Source organism: Mercenaria mercenaria, chromosome 14 (genome assembly GCF_021730395.1).
Source record: "Mercenaria mercenaria strain notata chromosome 14, MADL_Memer_1, whole genome shotgun sequence".
In the NCBI taxonomy this organism is placed as follows: Eukaryota; Metazoa; Mollusca; class Bivalvia; order Venerida; family Veneridae; genus Mercenaria; species Mercenaria mercenaria.
The window spans coordinates 16,040,837-16,058,546 of NC_069374.1; the positions used below are offsets into that span (position 1 = coordinate 16,040,837).

General features: G+C 35.0%; 1 protein-coding gene across 1 annotated transcript; it reads left to right on the plus strand.

Moving 5' to 3' along the window:
* Positions 1-339: 339 nt before the first annotated feature.
* Positions 340-15,825, plus strand: LOC128548104 (uncharacterized). The gene is made up of 5 exons (XM_053522497.1): positions 340-468; positions 4,020-4,097; positions 7,445-7,507; positions 8,213-8,343; positions 15,660-15,825. Exons 1-5 carry the CDS (start codon positions 346-348, stop codon positions 15,823-15,825), a joined length of 561 nt encoding a protein of 186 aa, XP_053378472.1. The 5' UTR covers positions 340-345.
* The last annotated feature ends 1,885 nt before the right edge of the window (positions 15,826-17,710 follow it).

Genomic DNA, 17,710 nt, shown 5'->3' on the forward strand with positions numbered 1-17,710 from the left:
GGGTGACCCTTTACTAAGATTGCTGAAACTTTCATCACAGTCGTGTTAAAACGACTATTACGCTACAGAATTTCATGCTTCCAACCTTTTTTGACCCTTTGAGAATTTGTCATTGCTACTATACTCACTACTACTTGTGTTAGGCCCCTATTTTTAACTGATTTAACAGTGTGCTTGTATGATTGAAAATAACATTTTTCCGTCAAACATAACCATTAACCAGCATGTTCTTTCACTTTTTTTATCAGCAAAAAGGTGTAGACAATTTCCGTACTGGTTTTGACACGGCACGTAACGGATAACGGTAAGTTTTGTCAAAGTTACTTCCCTTAGTAGTAAACAAATATGGCGGATTCCGAAGACAATTCTACAGAATATGAACAAATTCCGTCTCATATTATTGTTCAGAAACAACTTCAAGACTTGATTGCAATTCAGAAGGCTCGAGTTGCAAGACTGGAACAAGATGTAATTAATTTACAAAAATACTGTGTTCAAAAATAAGTAATTCATCAGAATTGCTTGTCAAAACTTGCACACAGACACTTGGGGGTCAGCACTCCTCCCATGCCGCCCCTGACAAACCTAAGTCAATATTATTTTCTATTTTTAAAACAAACTGAGCACATGTCCCGATCATCCAACGACTTGTTACTATTTTAACATGTTTTAAAAATTCCCATATTCGATCAATGCTCAAAAAACACAAGATAACTTGCTTCACAAATGTAAACCCGATTTTCTTGTCCAAGGAATTGGAGAATTGACCATATTGACATTAAGGATAAATCCTGTTTTCCGGTATTTCCGTAAATAGGGTCAGGGGGCTGGATTAACCGATATAAAGACCGTGTACAATATTAGCGATTATTTTTGCCAGAAGTTAAGGATTTAGGAAAGTTCTTACTTTCTCACAATGAAAATACTATTCTACGACCTCGGCAACAATTTTTTTGCAAAAACAATCTGTTTACCTTGAAAAATGCAAATAATTTCACACCTTCGGTATCGTGCCACGGAAGCGGCAGTGTAGAATAAAAGATAAAAATTCAAAAATAATGTGAACTTTGAGGATATTTTTGCTATACATCTTAATTACAATAATGTTTAATGATAATCTGCAATGCTTTTTTTATTCATTTTCTTTGTTTAAAACTTGAAAAAAGGATAATCTAAACACTACCGCCATGTAGCGTAATGGCCGATACCCCCCTGGCCGTAAAACCGGGAACGGGCGTTTATTGGTGGTTAATACCGGAAAACGGGATTTATCGTATAATGTCGATATCGAGAATAGATCCCACATTGTTTGGCAGTCAAATTTTCTACAGAGCCGGGACACAGACGATATCGTTAGTGGATAAAATACAAATACTTGCTAAGACAGTCAACTGCCGCGATGGCGATGATAATACAGGCACGTGTCCAGTGTATATTTTTGTTTAATACAAAAAAATCCCTTTTTTTTCACACAGATATACTTCTTATATGTTAGTCAAATGAAAAAAAAAATTGATGACAAAAAATCCGATCACAGTATCATGTATACATTGAAAAGGTGAACTATGCAAGCGCAATGCTATTGGAAGCTACTTGGCAAACTTGTAGAACATTCCAAACTCGGAGTTATACACTTGCAGCTGCTACCTTCATGATTGCACCTTCGAAACATTTAAAGCCTTCCATAAATACTAAACACTCTTTGAAAAACACAGTGCAAGTATCTACGAGTGAAATAGTTCAGTTATCCCCAGCGATTTCATTCCAGATAGCAGACATGTTCCTGGTTTTTATCACTTCGTTTGGCAGCTAAAATCTCCGGAGATAACTGAACTGTATTGCTCGTAGAGACTTGTACTGTGTTTTTCAAAGCAATTTATGGGGTCAGTTTAGAATTTATGGAAGGCTTTTAATGTTTCAAATGTGCGATATGCAGGTAGCGGCTGCAAGTGTATAACTCCGATTTTGGAATGTTCTACAAGTTTGCCAAGTAGCTTCCTATAGCATTACGCTCGCATAGTTCACCTTTTCAATGTATATGATACTGTGACAGGATTTTTTGTCATCGATTTTTTTGTTGTTTGACTAACATATAAAAGTATACTTGTGTGAAAAAAAGGAATTTTTTATATTAAACAAAAAATATACACTGGACCCGTACCTGTGAGTACAGACTGGGGTTCGCTCAGAGCTTTGGGCATTCTTTTTTAATTTCTTTTATTAATATAACATTTTCATTTTCTTTTTAACAATATATTCTCAAGATAAAAAAAATCACCCATAGTGCAGAGAGAACCCGCAGCCCTGTCCAAAACTAAGTTCACAGAACCAGCGTCTGTACGCTCGGCCATAGCAGCAGTTGACGTCGTGAGCGAGTATTTTTATTATAACCACTAACGATATTGTCTGTGTCCCGGCTCTGTGTAGTAAATTTGACTGCGCAACGTCAAGGTGGGATCTATTCTCCTATTCCTTGGACAAGCAATTTGTGTTGAAAATGCTCGGAGTAAGTTGTCTTTAGTTTTTCTGAGCATTGATAGTATGGGAGATTTTTTAAACATATTGACATGGTAACAGAAGTTGTTGTATGATCGAGACATGTGCTCAGTTTGATTTAAAAGGCAAAAATATACTGGCTGAAGGTTGGGAGGTGGGACAGGTTCTCACCCCAAAGTGTCTGTGTACTTGCATAGCCGCCTGCTAACAAACAGGATTTATACCTCGTTCTCATAGTTCCTAGCATTCTGATTGATCCGAACCTTTGGAAAATATGCTCTTGAATTGATTAGCTCTTTCCAAGTTGTAAAGCAAGACACTGTAGAAGTGCAAGACTCCACCCACCATCCCCCTCATCTAGTCTATGTGCCCATACATCATCAGTCCCCATAAAAAAGTAAAAAAACTACTGTTGTTTTTTTTACTATTTACTGATACATTGAAAACTTCCCTATGTTGGCATAACGCTATGGAGTTTTACTAGGATACGCTGTGGAACAGCCAAAATGTCCAATTCATTAACAATTGCTGTGCCCTCAACACGCCAAGTGTCAGTCAATACTTTTAGTCTTTTAAAACACACGGAGAATATATCTGACATGTTTGAAGCAGACTAACTTCCTGGATGGTTGAGAGGTCTAAGGTGCTGGTTTGAAGTGCTGCACTTTTTTGATAGGGCCACCAGTTTGCTCTCCACTGTGGGCAATTATTTTTCAAACTGGGGATTATAGATCATTAAAAACAATAGGAAAATGTTAAAAATACTATATTTGAAAATAAGAAGAAGAAAAAACGACAGTAAACTCAGTTCTTTGATTATTACTGATATGGCATCCCGCACCAAGTCAAGAATTGGGAAAAAGAGTTTTCTGCTGGTAAAGCAGAAAACACTTCACATATGAGCCACGCAATGTGAAAACCAACATAGTGGCTTTGCGCCCAGCATGGATCCAGACCAGCCTGCGCATCAGCGCAGTCTGGTCAGGATCCATGCTGTTCGCTGTCAAAGCCATATCGAATTGAGAAACTGTTAGCGAACAGCATGGATTCTGACCAGACTGCGCGGATGCGCAGGCTGGTCTGGATCCATGCTGGTCGCAAAGCCACTATGTTGGTTTTCTCATGGCGCGGCTCATATATCCACTGAGAAAAACAGTGCAAAGTGAAAGAACACATTGTGCTACCAGCAATACATTAGAGCTTTTGGAAATACTCGAAACTACAGTACTTACAACTTCTTGCAGTTTGTGAACACTGCACTTAACTCACAAAGAGAGGAGTAATAAAACTCCTTGAAATTTGTGAATACATACTCTTTACTTTAAACCCTATGAGTAATTAGTAAAATCTTACCTACCAGTTCAGCATTTGGATACATAGTTACAAAAGTCTTGATATAACAGTTTTTGAATTGTTAATTCAGGATCTTAACAACAGGTGTAAGCATTTCTTGAGAAGTACATTTTCTATATATTGAACAAGTGTTATTTCCCTTTGAAAGATAAAAATTCTATTCTTTTCAGGTATCAATGAACAATGAAACAATAAGAGATAACTATGTGCCTAAAGACCAATATGAAACAGAGCTGAGTTCACTGCAGGTAAATCTAGTTTGCTCTTTTCTTTTATCAGAATGATAAGGTATTATTATCATGCATTATGATAAACTTGTAAAATCTTTGTTTAAGGGGACGCATATTGCTACATTCACAGTTCATACAGAAATGCGGAAGGGGTGCATATTCAAGAAATCGATGGTGGGAAAATAAAAAACATATTCCTAAACTGATATAATACTGATGGACACCTGTAATATTCAGTACTTTGTGGATAAGGATGCGGTACTATGAATGTAATAGGAAAACAGAGGTCTTTGTGAAAGTACATTCAACACAAAATATTAAGCTTTTGTATAAGGAAAAAACAGGTTTTTTACAATAACAGTGTTCCAAATAATGTTGAAGGGATGAAATTTTCTTTCTAACTCACCAGGTTTGCTTAAACATGTAAAAATTTAACGCCACGTCATTTCAGCTCGGGATGGACGCCATATTTCTCATTGATAAAAAATGTAAACAAAAAAAATCAGAGTGGGATTAGCATTGCAAGAGCATAACATGACATTCTACACAATGAATACCTTAGAACAGATATCTAAGATGCTACACAGGTCAGGCAGGTTAAATGCATAATGTCGATCACTTGAAATTCATCTTGAAAAGGTGGTTAATTTTAGTTTATTTACATGGTTTTTAATTTTCCCACAACTTCTCGGCGATTCACTGCAAATGTATAACTGCGCCGGACGAAAGGTAACTCTAATAAACAACGGGAGACAACTTAGGTGTCAGCATGTGTACAATTTTTAAAAAAACATGTCGACGATTATAATTTCTTATCAAATAATGAATCCTATTCAGATATTCGTCTTTATATTAGAAAATTATTAATTTCTGTGGTCATTTATCAAAAAATATTAATTACAGTGGACTACTTTGCGCATCAAACTGGTTTCCGCTTCAGTTGTGAGGCACTTCCGTTACACTTTTTGACAACAATAACAAAACACAAAATGAATCAATGAAGTCACTTATAAACCGATTGCTACTTAAATCAGTGTAAGTATAGTTGTTGTAACAACATTATACATGTTCGTTACGTTATGAGATAAAGTTTATCTTGAACTGCATAATTCATTAATTACGTTTAGATGATATTGCATTTACAACTTATTTGACCCCGTTTATTTACGTGAATGACAGCATTCTCATGCAACTCGTGCAAACACAGTTATGAAAAGTATGGTGGAGAATTCAAGGACAAATTATAAATGACATTAAAGTGAGGATAACTGTATATTCGTCCAGTTTTGATCATTGACATTCCTGCTGTGTATTAGTAATTAAGTTTTGTGAACAAGATTAGAATGTTACTTTTGCACATATACACATTCATGATTGATTGGATCTCTCAACCAAATTCCATACCTTATTTTAGGGATTTTTAAGACGATACATTTTCAAAAGTTTGTTGAATGTGTTTTGATATTTAAGTGCATTGTAGTTCATGAATACCAAGTTAAAAATTAATAATGGCAACATTTCTAGGCCCTTATTGTAAGCCACTAGACTTCTGTAACAATAAATATTTAATGTATTAAGGGGAATATACTCTTTAAGTTTTGGAATGTGGCATTCCCTGACCACCGTATCTTTTCTTATGCACTACCTTGTTAACAAACTGAATAATGTGTTTTAGCTTACATATGCGAAATGAAAAGCAAGACAGTGAACTTACTTCACATTCTTTCTTTAAATTAGAATCTGTAGGAGATTGATAAATGTTTGGACAAGGTGAAGCACTATTATTTTGGCACAAAAAAGTATTAATTGTTGACTTTGAATGTACACAATAAGTCTTATGTAATTCAACAATAACTTTCTTGTTTCAGTTTTTCTCATTTTTATTTTAGTGAGCAATCCTTTGTGTACTTATAACAGTTGAAACAGTATCCATTTCATGTACCAAAATCTTGTACTTTTTTGCAGGTAAATTTTATCATACCCCACCCACTTTTTTCTAATTTCAAAGTATGCGTCCCCTTAAGCATTTCTGTCATTTGATTTGGCCTGTACAAATGAAAGTTACTGATTTTCTTTTGAGTTATTTTGATAGACTGTGCATGTTTACACTTTTTAGCTCGACTATTCGAAGAATTAGTAGAGCTATCCTACCACGGCGTCGGCGTCGGTGTCGGCGTCGGCGTCACACTTTGGTTAAGTTTTTCGTACCAGTCCACATTTTGGCAAAGTCTTTTGAGATAAAGCTTTGAAACTTTCAACACTTGTTTACCATCATCATGGCCAGTTATAGGCAAGAGCACATAACTCCATCAAGGATTTTGGCTGAATTATGGCCCCTTTTGACTTAGAAATCATGGTTAAGTTTTTCGTACCAGTTCATATTTTGACAAAGTCTTTAAAGATAAAGCTTTGAAACTTTCAACACTTGTTTACCATCACCATGTCCAGTTATAGGCAAGAGCACATAACTCCATCAAGGATTTTGGCTGAATTATGGCCCTTTTTGACTTAGAAATCTGGGTTAATATTTCGTACCAGTTCATATTTTGACAAAGTCTTTTGAGATAAAGCTTTGAAACTTTCAACATCTGTTTACCATCACCATGTCCAGTTATAGGCAAGAGTACATAACTCCATCAAGGATTTTGGCTGAATTATGGCCCCTTTCGACTTAGAAATCTTGGTTAAGTTTTTCGTACCAGTTCATATTTTTTGTAAAGTGTTTGACATATGGCTTTGAAACTTTTATCACTTGTTTAGTATAATAGTCTCTATCTGTAGGAAAGAGAACATAACTCTGTCATCTATTTTGGCTGAATTATGGTCCTTTTTGGACTTTGAAATTGGTTCTGTTTTCATACAAGTCCATGTTTTGTCAAAACTATTTGACATATGGCTTTTAAACTTCGAACACTTGTTTATCATTATGATTTCCATCTGTAGGCAAGAGTACATAATTATTTTGACTGAATTATGGCCCTTTTTGGACTTTGAAATTGGCTCATATATTGCGATTTAGTGCAAGAGTTATCGAAATCAAAGTAATACAGGAACATTGTTTGTCTAATCTATTTATTTCTTTTGTCTGAATATCGGTGGAAATATTTTGACCCCATTCTTCAATCAGTTCTTCGAATAGTCGAGCGCGCTGTCATCAGACAGCTCTTGTTAAAGATAGAAACTTGTTTTAGAATTAGCAGTCTTTTACATACAGCCATTGGTGTTTGTTGTCACAGGATAAATGATTGATTGACATAAAAAAGCCCTTTTTGTGTGCAGATTACAATTTCTGCTGAAATTTTAATTGCACTTTTGATAAGTGATGCTTGCACTGAATTCATAAATAAGTTGTCTTTCTTTTTCAGGAGAGTTTGAGAAGTGATTATGTTCCTAGAGAGCATTATGAGCTTGCCGTTAAACAACTTGAGGTAAGTAATTAGACTAGTTACTTTGTTTGATTCACATACATGCATGCATGAAATTTTCCCGGAGACACAGATTTGTATTCTGACAAATTTATATATACTTGTTAGTGTACTGTGGTTTCTTTGAAGTGACATTGTATTGAAATAATTAATTCAAATATTTGGTCTATATACCAAACAGGAGAAAAATTGGGATCAAGGAAGTTGTCAGGGAATGTTTCTTGGTTTTGGAAGCTTTGGTATTTAGAAGTTCCACTGTATTTAATAACATGTTTATGCATCTATTTTTATACCACAATAAAACAGGATATATTATGGGATCAGTTGTGGTGGCAGAATTAGTCTGCTGTCTGACTTGAGGAGTTTTTTTCCAGTGTTCACCAAACTCAGTCACAATGTTTATGGGCTTAATATCTAGGCTGAGTTTGATAACCAACCAGAGCCTCCCCTGTATGTCTGGAGTTTTGGCCCTTGTTTACTCAAAATGGTAAAAATTGTGTGTCTATTTTTCTAACTTGAGCAGTTTATATCCCCTGTTAACCAAAGTCACAATGTTTATAAATGAGCTTATCTTTGGAACAGTCTGTAACCAGCCTGATTGTTCAAGTTGTTTTGGAGTTACAGCCCTTTAATTACTGAAATGGAGAAAATTGACAGTGTCCACTCAAACTTGTGGAGTTCAAGTTCATGTTGTTGCTTTTTTGTCAGGAGGAGAAAGTTGAACATGCACAGACAAGGCTGAAGTTGAATGAAGTTGTGGACAAACTGGAGCAAGCTATGACGGAAATGAATAATCTACAAGACCAATTACAGCAACAAAAGATTGCACATGAGAAAACGTATGCCACTTTTAGCTGGTCTTTGTTCAGACCATTTGTTTTGTATCCCTGACCATTTAAATAGCTACTGCTGTAATCTATTACCAAAGAGTTAAAAAGTTAGTTGAATCAATAATATTGAAAGGAATAGTAACTCAGTTCTTACTTTTTTAGCTCGACTATTCGAAGAATAAGTAGAGCTATCCTACTCACCACGGTGTCGGCGTCACACCTTGGTTAAGTTTTTCGTACCAGTCCACATTTTGACAAAGTCTTTTGAGATAAAGCTTTGAAACTTTCAACACTTGTTTACCATCTTCATGGCCAGTTATAGGCAAGAGCACATAACTCCATTAAGGATTTTGGCTGAATTATTGCCCCTTTTGACTTAGAAATCATGGTTAAGTTTTTCGTACCAGTTCATATTTTGACAAAGTCTTTTAAGATAAAGCTTTGAAACTTTCAACACTTGTTTGCTATCACCATGGCCAGTTGTAGGCAAGAGTACATAACTCCATCAAGGATTTTGGCTGAATTATGGCCCCTTTTGACTTAGAAATCATGGTTAAGTTTTTCGTACCAGTTCATATTTTGACAAAGTCTTTTAAGATAAAGCTTTGAAACTTTCGACACTTGTTTACCATAACCATGGCCAGTTACAGGCAAGTGTACATAACTCCATCAGGGATTTTGGCTGAATTATGGCCCCTTTCGACTTAGAAATCTTGGTTAATATTGCGTACCACTTCATATTTTGACAAAGTCTTTTGAGATAAAGCTTTGAAACTTTCAGCACCTGTTTACCATCACCATGTCCAGTTATAGGCAAGAGTACATAACTCCATCAAGGATTTTGGCTGAATTATGTCCCCTTTTGACTTAGAAATCTTGGTTAAGTTTTTCGTACCAATTCATATTTTTTGTAAAGTGTTTGACATATGGCTTTGAAACGTTTATCACTTGTTTAGTAGAATAGTCTCTATCTGTAGGAAAGAGAAAATAACTCTGTCATCTATTTTGGCTGAATTATGGCCCTTTTGGACTTTGAAATTGGTTCTGTTTTCATACAAGTCCATGTTTTGTCAAAACTATTTGACATATGGCTTTTAAACTTTGAACACTTGTTTATCATTATGATTTTCATCTGTAGGCAAGAGTACATAACTATTTTGACTGAATTATGGCCCTTTTTGGACTTTGAAATTGCCTCATATATTGCCATTTAGTGCAAGACTTATCGAAATCAAAGTAATACAAGAACATTGTTTGTCTAATCTATTTATTTCTTTTGTCTGAATATCCATGGAAATATTTTGACCCCATTTTCAATCAATTCTTTGAATAGTCGAGCACGCTGTCATCAGACAGCTCTTGTTAATTATCTCCCTAATCATTGTCATGTCCATAACTTTACAGTTATGGAAGGGAATGTATTTAGACAGCATACAAAGGTAAGGGTCATTGATGGAAAGTGTACAGAAACCATAACTCTATCTTTCTTTTTATATCAATCATATATACATGCGGAATGACTGTGTTCTGTAGAGTATTCTCAATGTCTCCCGTGGCTCAGACTTGGTTCATTATACAGCTTTCGGCAGACAATGATGGGCTGATATTGCACAATTATAGAGTTGCAAAGGTTCTGCAAAGGATGATTAAGTAAATTGCCATACGCCGGTTAATAGTTATAGGGAAATCATAGACTGTTATGCAATACTGAATTGCCTCCCTTGTATAAAATTGTAAACCGATTGACCATTTGAGGTTAATAGCTATATTTAGTTATTATTATTATTCTTTTTGTCAAAATAGTAAGTAGTTTGTTTTAATGAAATAAAGAAATAGGATTATAATATGAATTAAAAGGCCTATTTTATAATTATCACTGGAGCAGGCGCGCTAATACTGATTTCTGTCTGCATTGCTTAATAATTAAATATTACCTTAAGCTATTCTTACTTACCTTGCACTGCAGTTTGTTTCGAGATGTTCGATCAAAGAGCTATAAAAAATAGATCGGCAGTTTGAAAGGCATATAGAGCAAATCTCGCCAACATCCCGTGATAACTGAATGAGATCTCGTTTACCGGAAGTGAAGCGTTCTCCACGCGCCATTTTGTATGCGAAGCAATTATTCATCGGTAAATTAATTAGTTATAACACACTAAATAGCCACCACTATATATTCTATATAAAATTACAAGTTTTCACAATGCTGCAATACACATCTAGACCCATTTTAAATTTCTTTAACTTACATTTTCTTGTAGAGCAACATTTATACTGTAAAAATATCCAAAGAAAAGTAGGGGTCATGTTTGATGCGAGAAAAATATTTCTGGTCAAACGGACACACCGTAATTTTACACTGAAATGACAATCACAATTTAGGGTAGGGGTGTATGAATAAATTTCACATGTTAAATCAGTTTGGAGTCTTTTTTCAACATGCAAATGCTACCAGTATGTCAAGTATAGGCATGCAATATGATTTCAACCATATATAGCAATGATTCGAGGAAAAATCCTTCTTACAGCCAAAAAAACTGAGAACTATTTGAATGCGCCATTATGCGACTACCATTTTTTTCATAGGTGCTCAGGCTATTTAGTGTCTGTATGCCTATAAGGAAATATAAAAAAAAAAAATTCAGCTTTTTTGCTCTCTATGTGAAGTTTCATCTATATTCAGCTTATAAAACAAGTTTCAGCCCAAACAAACCAGTAGTTTATCTCAAATCACTATTTTGTACAGCCATCATTTTGTCCAAAGACTGCGGTTTAAGCCGTAAATTTGGCTGAATCACATATAGTCATTAAACGCTGTTTTTTTCAAAAAACCCGTAAGATATTACATCAATATAACCACCAGCAAGTGCGGAATAGACAACTACACACTGAAAATAACTATAAGTATGCAACTGTGATAAATACAGAACAAAATTAGTGTTTAGTGAATTTTTTTTTTGTTAAAAAAAGCTTATTTTTCAGTAAAAAATGGGAAAATTGTCATTTTTTTTTCATCACAAATGCAACAATACTGCATATTTTTTGCATTCTATAGCTAAAGTCATATCTCATGGCCATGGTAATTCAGTTCTCTCCAACTATTCATGTCAAAATGTAACTAAAAAGGTGTCGATACTGCACACCTGGTCCTGCTCAAAATGTGTGAAATTCCTCAGTTCAGTACTGTCAGACACAGGAATCCTCCTGTAATGTTAGTTAAGTTTCTGCATGCCTAGTTACTAACATATATAATTTAGAAAATGAAATAGAAAAAAACAGGTTTAGTGTAAAATAATCATTTGTTAAGAATAAGCCGCTCTTCAAGTGAGATGCCACGGAAATTTTCCCGTAAAAGTCATAACAGACTTGTCGGATTTAAAAAGGGGGTAAATCATGAAGGTAAAACTAACATTTCTTTACTTAGTCAACAAGTGTTACTGCAAAAAAGTATGTTAGACTACAAAAGAGACTTTGAGTCAAGGTTAATGATAACGAAGGTTTACTTACACTAAAATGATGTAAATGGCTCTGAAACTGTGTCGCACCTCTGCGATCACTAAACAGCTGTCCTAAGTTGGCAGATGAGTACAGTACACCAGGAAACACTGAGGCTCACCCTGATCTGTTAACTCACAAACTGTACTGTCCTAAGCTGCTACAGGAAATGTTTTAACTCTGAAATAAAAAGGCATTGCACTGGTGAAAACATATGTGATGGCAATCTGAATTTTGATGCTGAATCTTCTCGTAAATGGGGATTAGCTTGGGAAGAGCGCTTAAATGCTCAAATGTAGCTATATTAGTAAATATTATAAGCTTTATGATGAGGTTGAAAAACAAGGAAGGGGTAGAAAAGCTGCTAAAATCAATGTTGGCTTCCATTACGTGTAATGACACCCCAAAAGGTAATACAGGTGCAGCTAGATTACTGGCCCATGCTGAGATAATTCCACCCTGTGTTACTGGTATGCAAAGTTGGTGAAAACACTGAAACCCTTAACAAACAGAATATGCATGAAGTAAGACAGTCACTTAAACAGGAAAATGCAAAATGTGGTAATTCAAATTGCTCAGAATCTTAACCGAAGGGGACTCCTGCTACAATAACCCCTTGTTAACTCAGAAAGTACGCCCTTTCAAGCTGGCACCATTGTCGCAACAACTATTTGTGAAAATAATACACATAGAAAGTCAATTATTGGTGCTTTTGTTGGTGTTAAAGCATGTACAGCTGCTTCTAAGTTAAGAAATCAAGGGTATAAAAATGCAAAGTGCCCCAATCATCCAGGTCACTGTACAGCAAATTTAGATGAGGCCCAATCCATTGGTGATGAAGCCAAATGGAATGAAAAGGTATCTAAGGATATTACTAAAGATCTTCAATTTCACACCACACAGGTGATGGAGATTCTAAAGGTCATTCTGGTGTAGACAAATGTCAAGGAACTAAAACTGTGCACGTGAAAGATGTGAGGCACCTAGCAAATTCTCTAAAAAGGCAAATTAACCGGGCACCATTTAGTGACAAAATGTTCCGTGGTAAACAGAAGTCTAATCTAAAAAACAGATTTGCTCTATCTATTAAATCTAGGTGTGTTTCAGAGCTATCAAGTGCACATAAAAGTACAAAAGCAATTTGAAAGTAATAAAACACAAAATGCCTAATATAATTTCAGCAATAGTACTATGTTTCAAAGGTTACTGTGTACCCTCATGTTCTAAATACAGCTTGGTTTGTTCTGGCAACTACAGAAAAGCAAAAAAACTATATGCCAGACAATGTCAGCTTAAAATGACTGAGATGATGAGACTTTACTCATGGAAATGTATTGAAATTCTCCTTGGTCCAGAAAGCATAGAAAAAACTAAATTTTTAACATCTACACAGAAATGTGAAGCATGTGAACAGATCCTATAATGCATGCTTGCCCAAAATGTTACATTTCTCCGCAACTGCCATGCCGTATCCATGGCCAGATTCTAAGAACTAAATCATGGGCTTGCTGACACTGTTATCCTTAAAGCTAGGGTAATGGTTGTAAAACTGTCACATGGCTCTTCAGTCATCAGACACCTTTTAAGAACAGAGTACTACGACAAGCTGCGTAAAACTACTAGGTACATACGCGAGCAAGACGACAGTCGTTTTGCATCACGCCAGTATAGGTACAAATTACATACAGATTTACACTATTCAAGGGTCTCACTGACCCCAAGCCTGACTTATTTCTAGCACCCCACACCTAAAAGATCATGCTTATGCATAGAGTGTGATATTAGGATGAAATAAAGATGGTTATAAGTAAAATTATTGTGCTGCCTTGTGGCCAGCTGAGTCCGGCACGCACACATATAAACAAGTTAATATACCGCACAAATGTAAATAAGCCTTGTATAAGTTGTGTATATAATAGTGCTATATTTATCAAAAATATTATACAAAAATAGTAAAACTACTGTATACCATAGAATACAGTCCTTGAAGAAAACTCCTAAACTTATGGCCTGAGTATTGGTCCCCACATTCTGCCTTTCATATATTACGAACAGGGGTTCAATGCTCAAATGTTCCGGGTTCACACACAGAGAAAAGTGGCATATATGCGACACGTGTAGGCCTTCGGGTAATTTTTAAAATATTTCTAGTGGCCTGACACACAAGTCTGTGCACATAATTATGTTTTCTGACAGATTTCTCCAGGCAGTTTTGTGGTTATTTTCCATAGCTAGGATTTTTATTTACTGTCGTACAACCAAGCCATTTCCGACACCCTTTTTTCCCCCCACCGGTATAGAATTATCATTATTTTTTGCATAATTCTTTCAAAAATCAATTGTCTGGGTTGATGTGCCATGTTTACAATTTTTTTTTATTTGCAGACGACAGAAAATTTTAGTAATTCTACCGGTGACAATTCTTATAGGTTAAACACACTAAATAGCCATCACTATATATTCTATATAAAATGACAAGTTTTCACAATGCTGCAGTACACACCTAGACCCATTTAAATTTCTTTAACTTACATTTTCTTGTAGAGCAACATTTATACTGTAAAAATATCCAAAGAAAAGTAGGGGTCATGTTGATGCCAGAAAAATATTTCTGGTTCAAACGGACACACCGTAATTTTTACACTGAAATGACAATCACAATTTAGGTAGGGGTGTATGAATAAATTTCACATGTTAAATCAGTTTGGAGTCTTTTTCAACATGCAAATGCTACCAGTATGTCAAGTATAGGCATTCAATATGATTTCAACCAATATATAGCAATGATTTCAAGGAAAAATCCTTCTTACAGCCAAAAAAAAAAAACTGAGAACTATTTGAATCCGCCATTATGCGACTAACCATTTTTTTATAGGTGCTCAGGCTATTTAGTGTCTGTATGCCATTATCACCGTATGGCCACGCTTTTTTTTGATGGGGGGTAAAAACGTGTACTTGGTGTCTTAAGACTATTTCACATTAAACTAACGTTATTTTAGAAGCTAACATTGTATTTTAAATGTAGTTTTAAAGGTACAAATTGTAACTCTATGCTCGCCGATGTTTTGTTTTTGCTAAGATAACGCCGATTCACGCTCTGACACGAGATCACGTGAGATTACAGCCAGTTGCCATTCTGTGTATTAGAGATAGTACCTAACTTTTCAAATCATAGTATGAAGTTAAAAAGCTTTGAAATGAAGACAAATGTACATATATTTCTCAAAAATAGATATATTAACAATAGTTTAAGCAGAAGCATAGAGTTATGAGCATTTTTAATTTTCATGTAAAAGAAAACCAAAATGGGATTTGAAAAAAGTCGAATTGAAATGGATGTTCGTGTGGACAGTAGGGTGTTTTAGAGTGATTTTTTTGGGGGAAAAGGGAAAAAATGACTGGGAAAAAGACCCCCCCCCCCCCTATAAAACGGGGGTATTTTTATAGTGTACGTTCATTTAGAGCACGCTTTTTGCTTCAAATAAACCTTGAACAGCGGTAATATACATTGGACCAGAGATGAATGGTATGACTGAAAATTTCCCAACCAAACCTGGAAAATCTACTTAGATCACATCGAAACCCTTTTGGGCAAAAGATTACATAAAACTGGGGCTCATAATAAGGTATGACAAGTGTGCATGAGACAAAACACAGTGGGACACCGCTGTAGGAGAGGCATATCTGTGCCCTAACTGGCCATGCCGCAAGGCGATATTCGAGACCAATTTATATTTTTTATGTATTTAGAAAATGCACAAAATATAAACAGCTTGCGCTCTTACCATTTTAGTAAAGTAAAAACAGATTGTATTACAACAATATGTTAGACGTAAAGATGAGAAAAGCTATACTCCAAAGCAAACATTGATTCATGTGATCAATTGGAAGAAGTTAATGAATAAAGCATCAAGCAAACAGGAAAAGATGGCGCTTACATTATTGATGACCGTTCCGCATGATGAAAGACTGGACATTTTTGAAGGGGTTATGTGAACTGTATGACTGTGACATTGAAAACATTAAATGGAGTGGTATATGCATGACAAGATAGAAGACATGTATTTGTTGAATTACTGTTAACGTATTTAGCACTGATTAATAAACATAAAAATAATGAATGTTTCTAGTAGCACTATCCCTAAAACAATAAAAGTAAAGTCAGAAGAGCTGTTTATATGTTCTCAGACATTAATACACAGTCAGAGCGATGCCAGTTTTCAACGCACAACTGTGTACTATATCAACAATGAATTTTCCTTTGTATTTCAATGAACAATTACCACTTACACTTTTATATCAGAAAGGGTAATGCTTGAATCTATCTCTGAAACCCTAGCAGAACACAAGAACTGCTTCTATTCTGATTTACAGCCCAAACCTAGAGTTCACAGACAGTCAAAAATTGCGCCCCCAATTTTACGCGAAACACCCATTTAAATAACAGTACCATGAGAAAACTTCTATTTTGTATTCTAAAGGCGTAACAATGACCTTAACACTTACGCAAAAAACAAACTTTTTCTAAAACTGCATTTTTTGCTGCCAAACACGGTGCATCTGATCTAAAGCTTTGCCCAAATTTGTGAATAAAAAAACACTATTTCAATAACTTCACAGGTTCAAACATTCCGTAAAATCCCAAAAGTTTCGATATTTAGTGTGTCAAGCTTTAGCACCAGAAAACAGTAAAACAGCAGTCTTACGAAACAACTGTGACGTTCTTGATCAATTTACAACGTACACATACTGACAGTGCGGGGCAGTCACAACGCATTAAACCAAAATAAAAGTAAAAAAGTTCTCTCTGAGTTTTGGAGCTTTATGGAATAAATTTGGAGGATTTGGAAGTAACAAAATGAAAAGGTAGGTGAATTTTATGTCAGTGAATGACATTATCTTGTTTTGATAAGTTGTAGGGGGAAATAAAACACTTTTTTTTGATTTTTTTTTCGCGCAACGGCATATGTGCAGATAAAGCAATTTTCTGTCAAATTTTGGGAGCTCATATTTTTTTTAACGCATGGATGTAAAAAATATCTTTTTAGGACAAGAAAGCCTGTTCGCTAGCGTAATGAATGCATCAAAAATCTTGTTCTGAAACACTTGTTTATGTATTTTTTTTACTCTGAAAAATTGTTAAAAATTCATGTGAAATGCTCCGCGAAAATGAGTGATTTTGAAACGTAAATATCTTATTCATTTCTCAATGTAAATTCATGATATTGGTCTCATTCAAAAGCTAAACCCTTTTCTTGTTTCGATGTTAATTTGGCATAATTTACACAACTGTGGAAATATATGATTTTTTGCTCAGAAGTGACATACCGTATTGTCAAAAATAACATAATGCGCCATTTGCAAAGTTGCAAGTTTCAGCCCTCGTAGTTTTCAAATGCATTGATGTAAAAAATATTTTTTTTTAGGACAAGAAAGTCAGTTCGCTAGCGTAATGAATGCATGCAAAAAACTTGTTCTGAAACCATTTGGGTTTATATATATTTTTTTACTCTGAAAAATTGTGAAATTCATGCAAAATGATCGCGAAAATGAGTGATTTTGAAACGTGAATATCTTATTCATTTCTCAATGTAAATTCATGATGTTGGTTTCTCATCGACAGCAAAACCCTTTTCTTGTTTTGATTTTAAAAAATGTCAGAATTTACAAAATGTGGAAATATATGATTTTTAGCTCAGAAATGTCATAACCCTTTTGTCAACATAACAGTAAAGCGCCATTTGCAAAGTTGCAATTTCAACCCTCGTAGTTTTCTATTACATGGATGTAAAAATATCCTTTTTAAGACAAGAAAGCCAGTTCGCTAGCGTATTGAATGCATTTTAAAGATTTTTTTCTGGAACATTTGGTTTAGCATATT

Bases quoted from the DNA above. Each gene is read 5' to 3' on its own strand.
- LOC128548104 (XM_053522497.1), top strand. From the start codon at position 346: ATGGCGGATTCCGAAGACAATTCTACAGAATATGAACAAATTCCGTCT. The intron at 4,098-7,444 runs GTAAATCTAGTT...TTTCTTTTTCAG, and splicing joins CAGAGCTGAGTTCACTGCAG to GAGAGTTTGAGAAGTGATTA. The intron at 7,508-8,212 runs GTAAGTAATTAG...CTTTTTTGTCAG, and splicing joins TTGCCGTTAAACAACTTGAG to GAGGAGAAAGTTGAACATGC.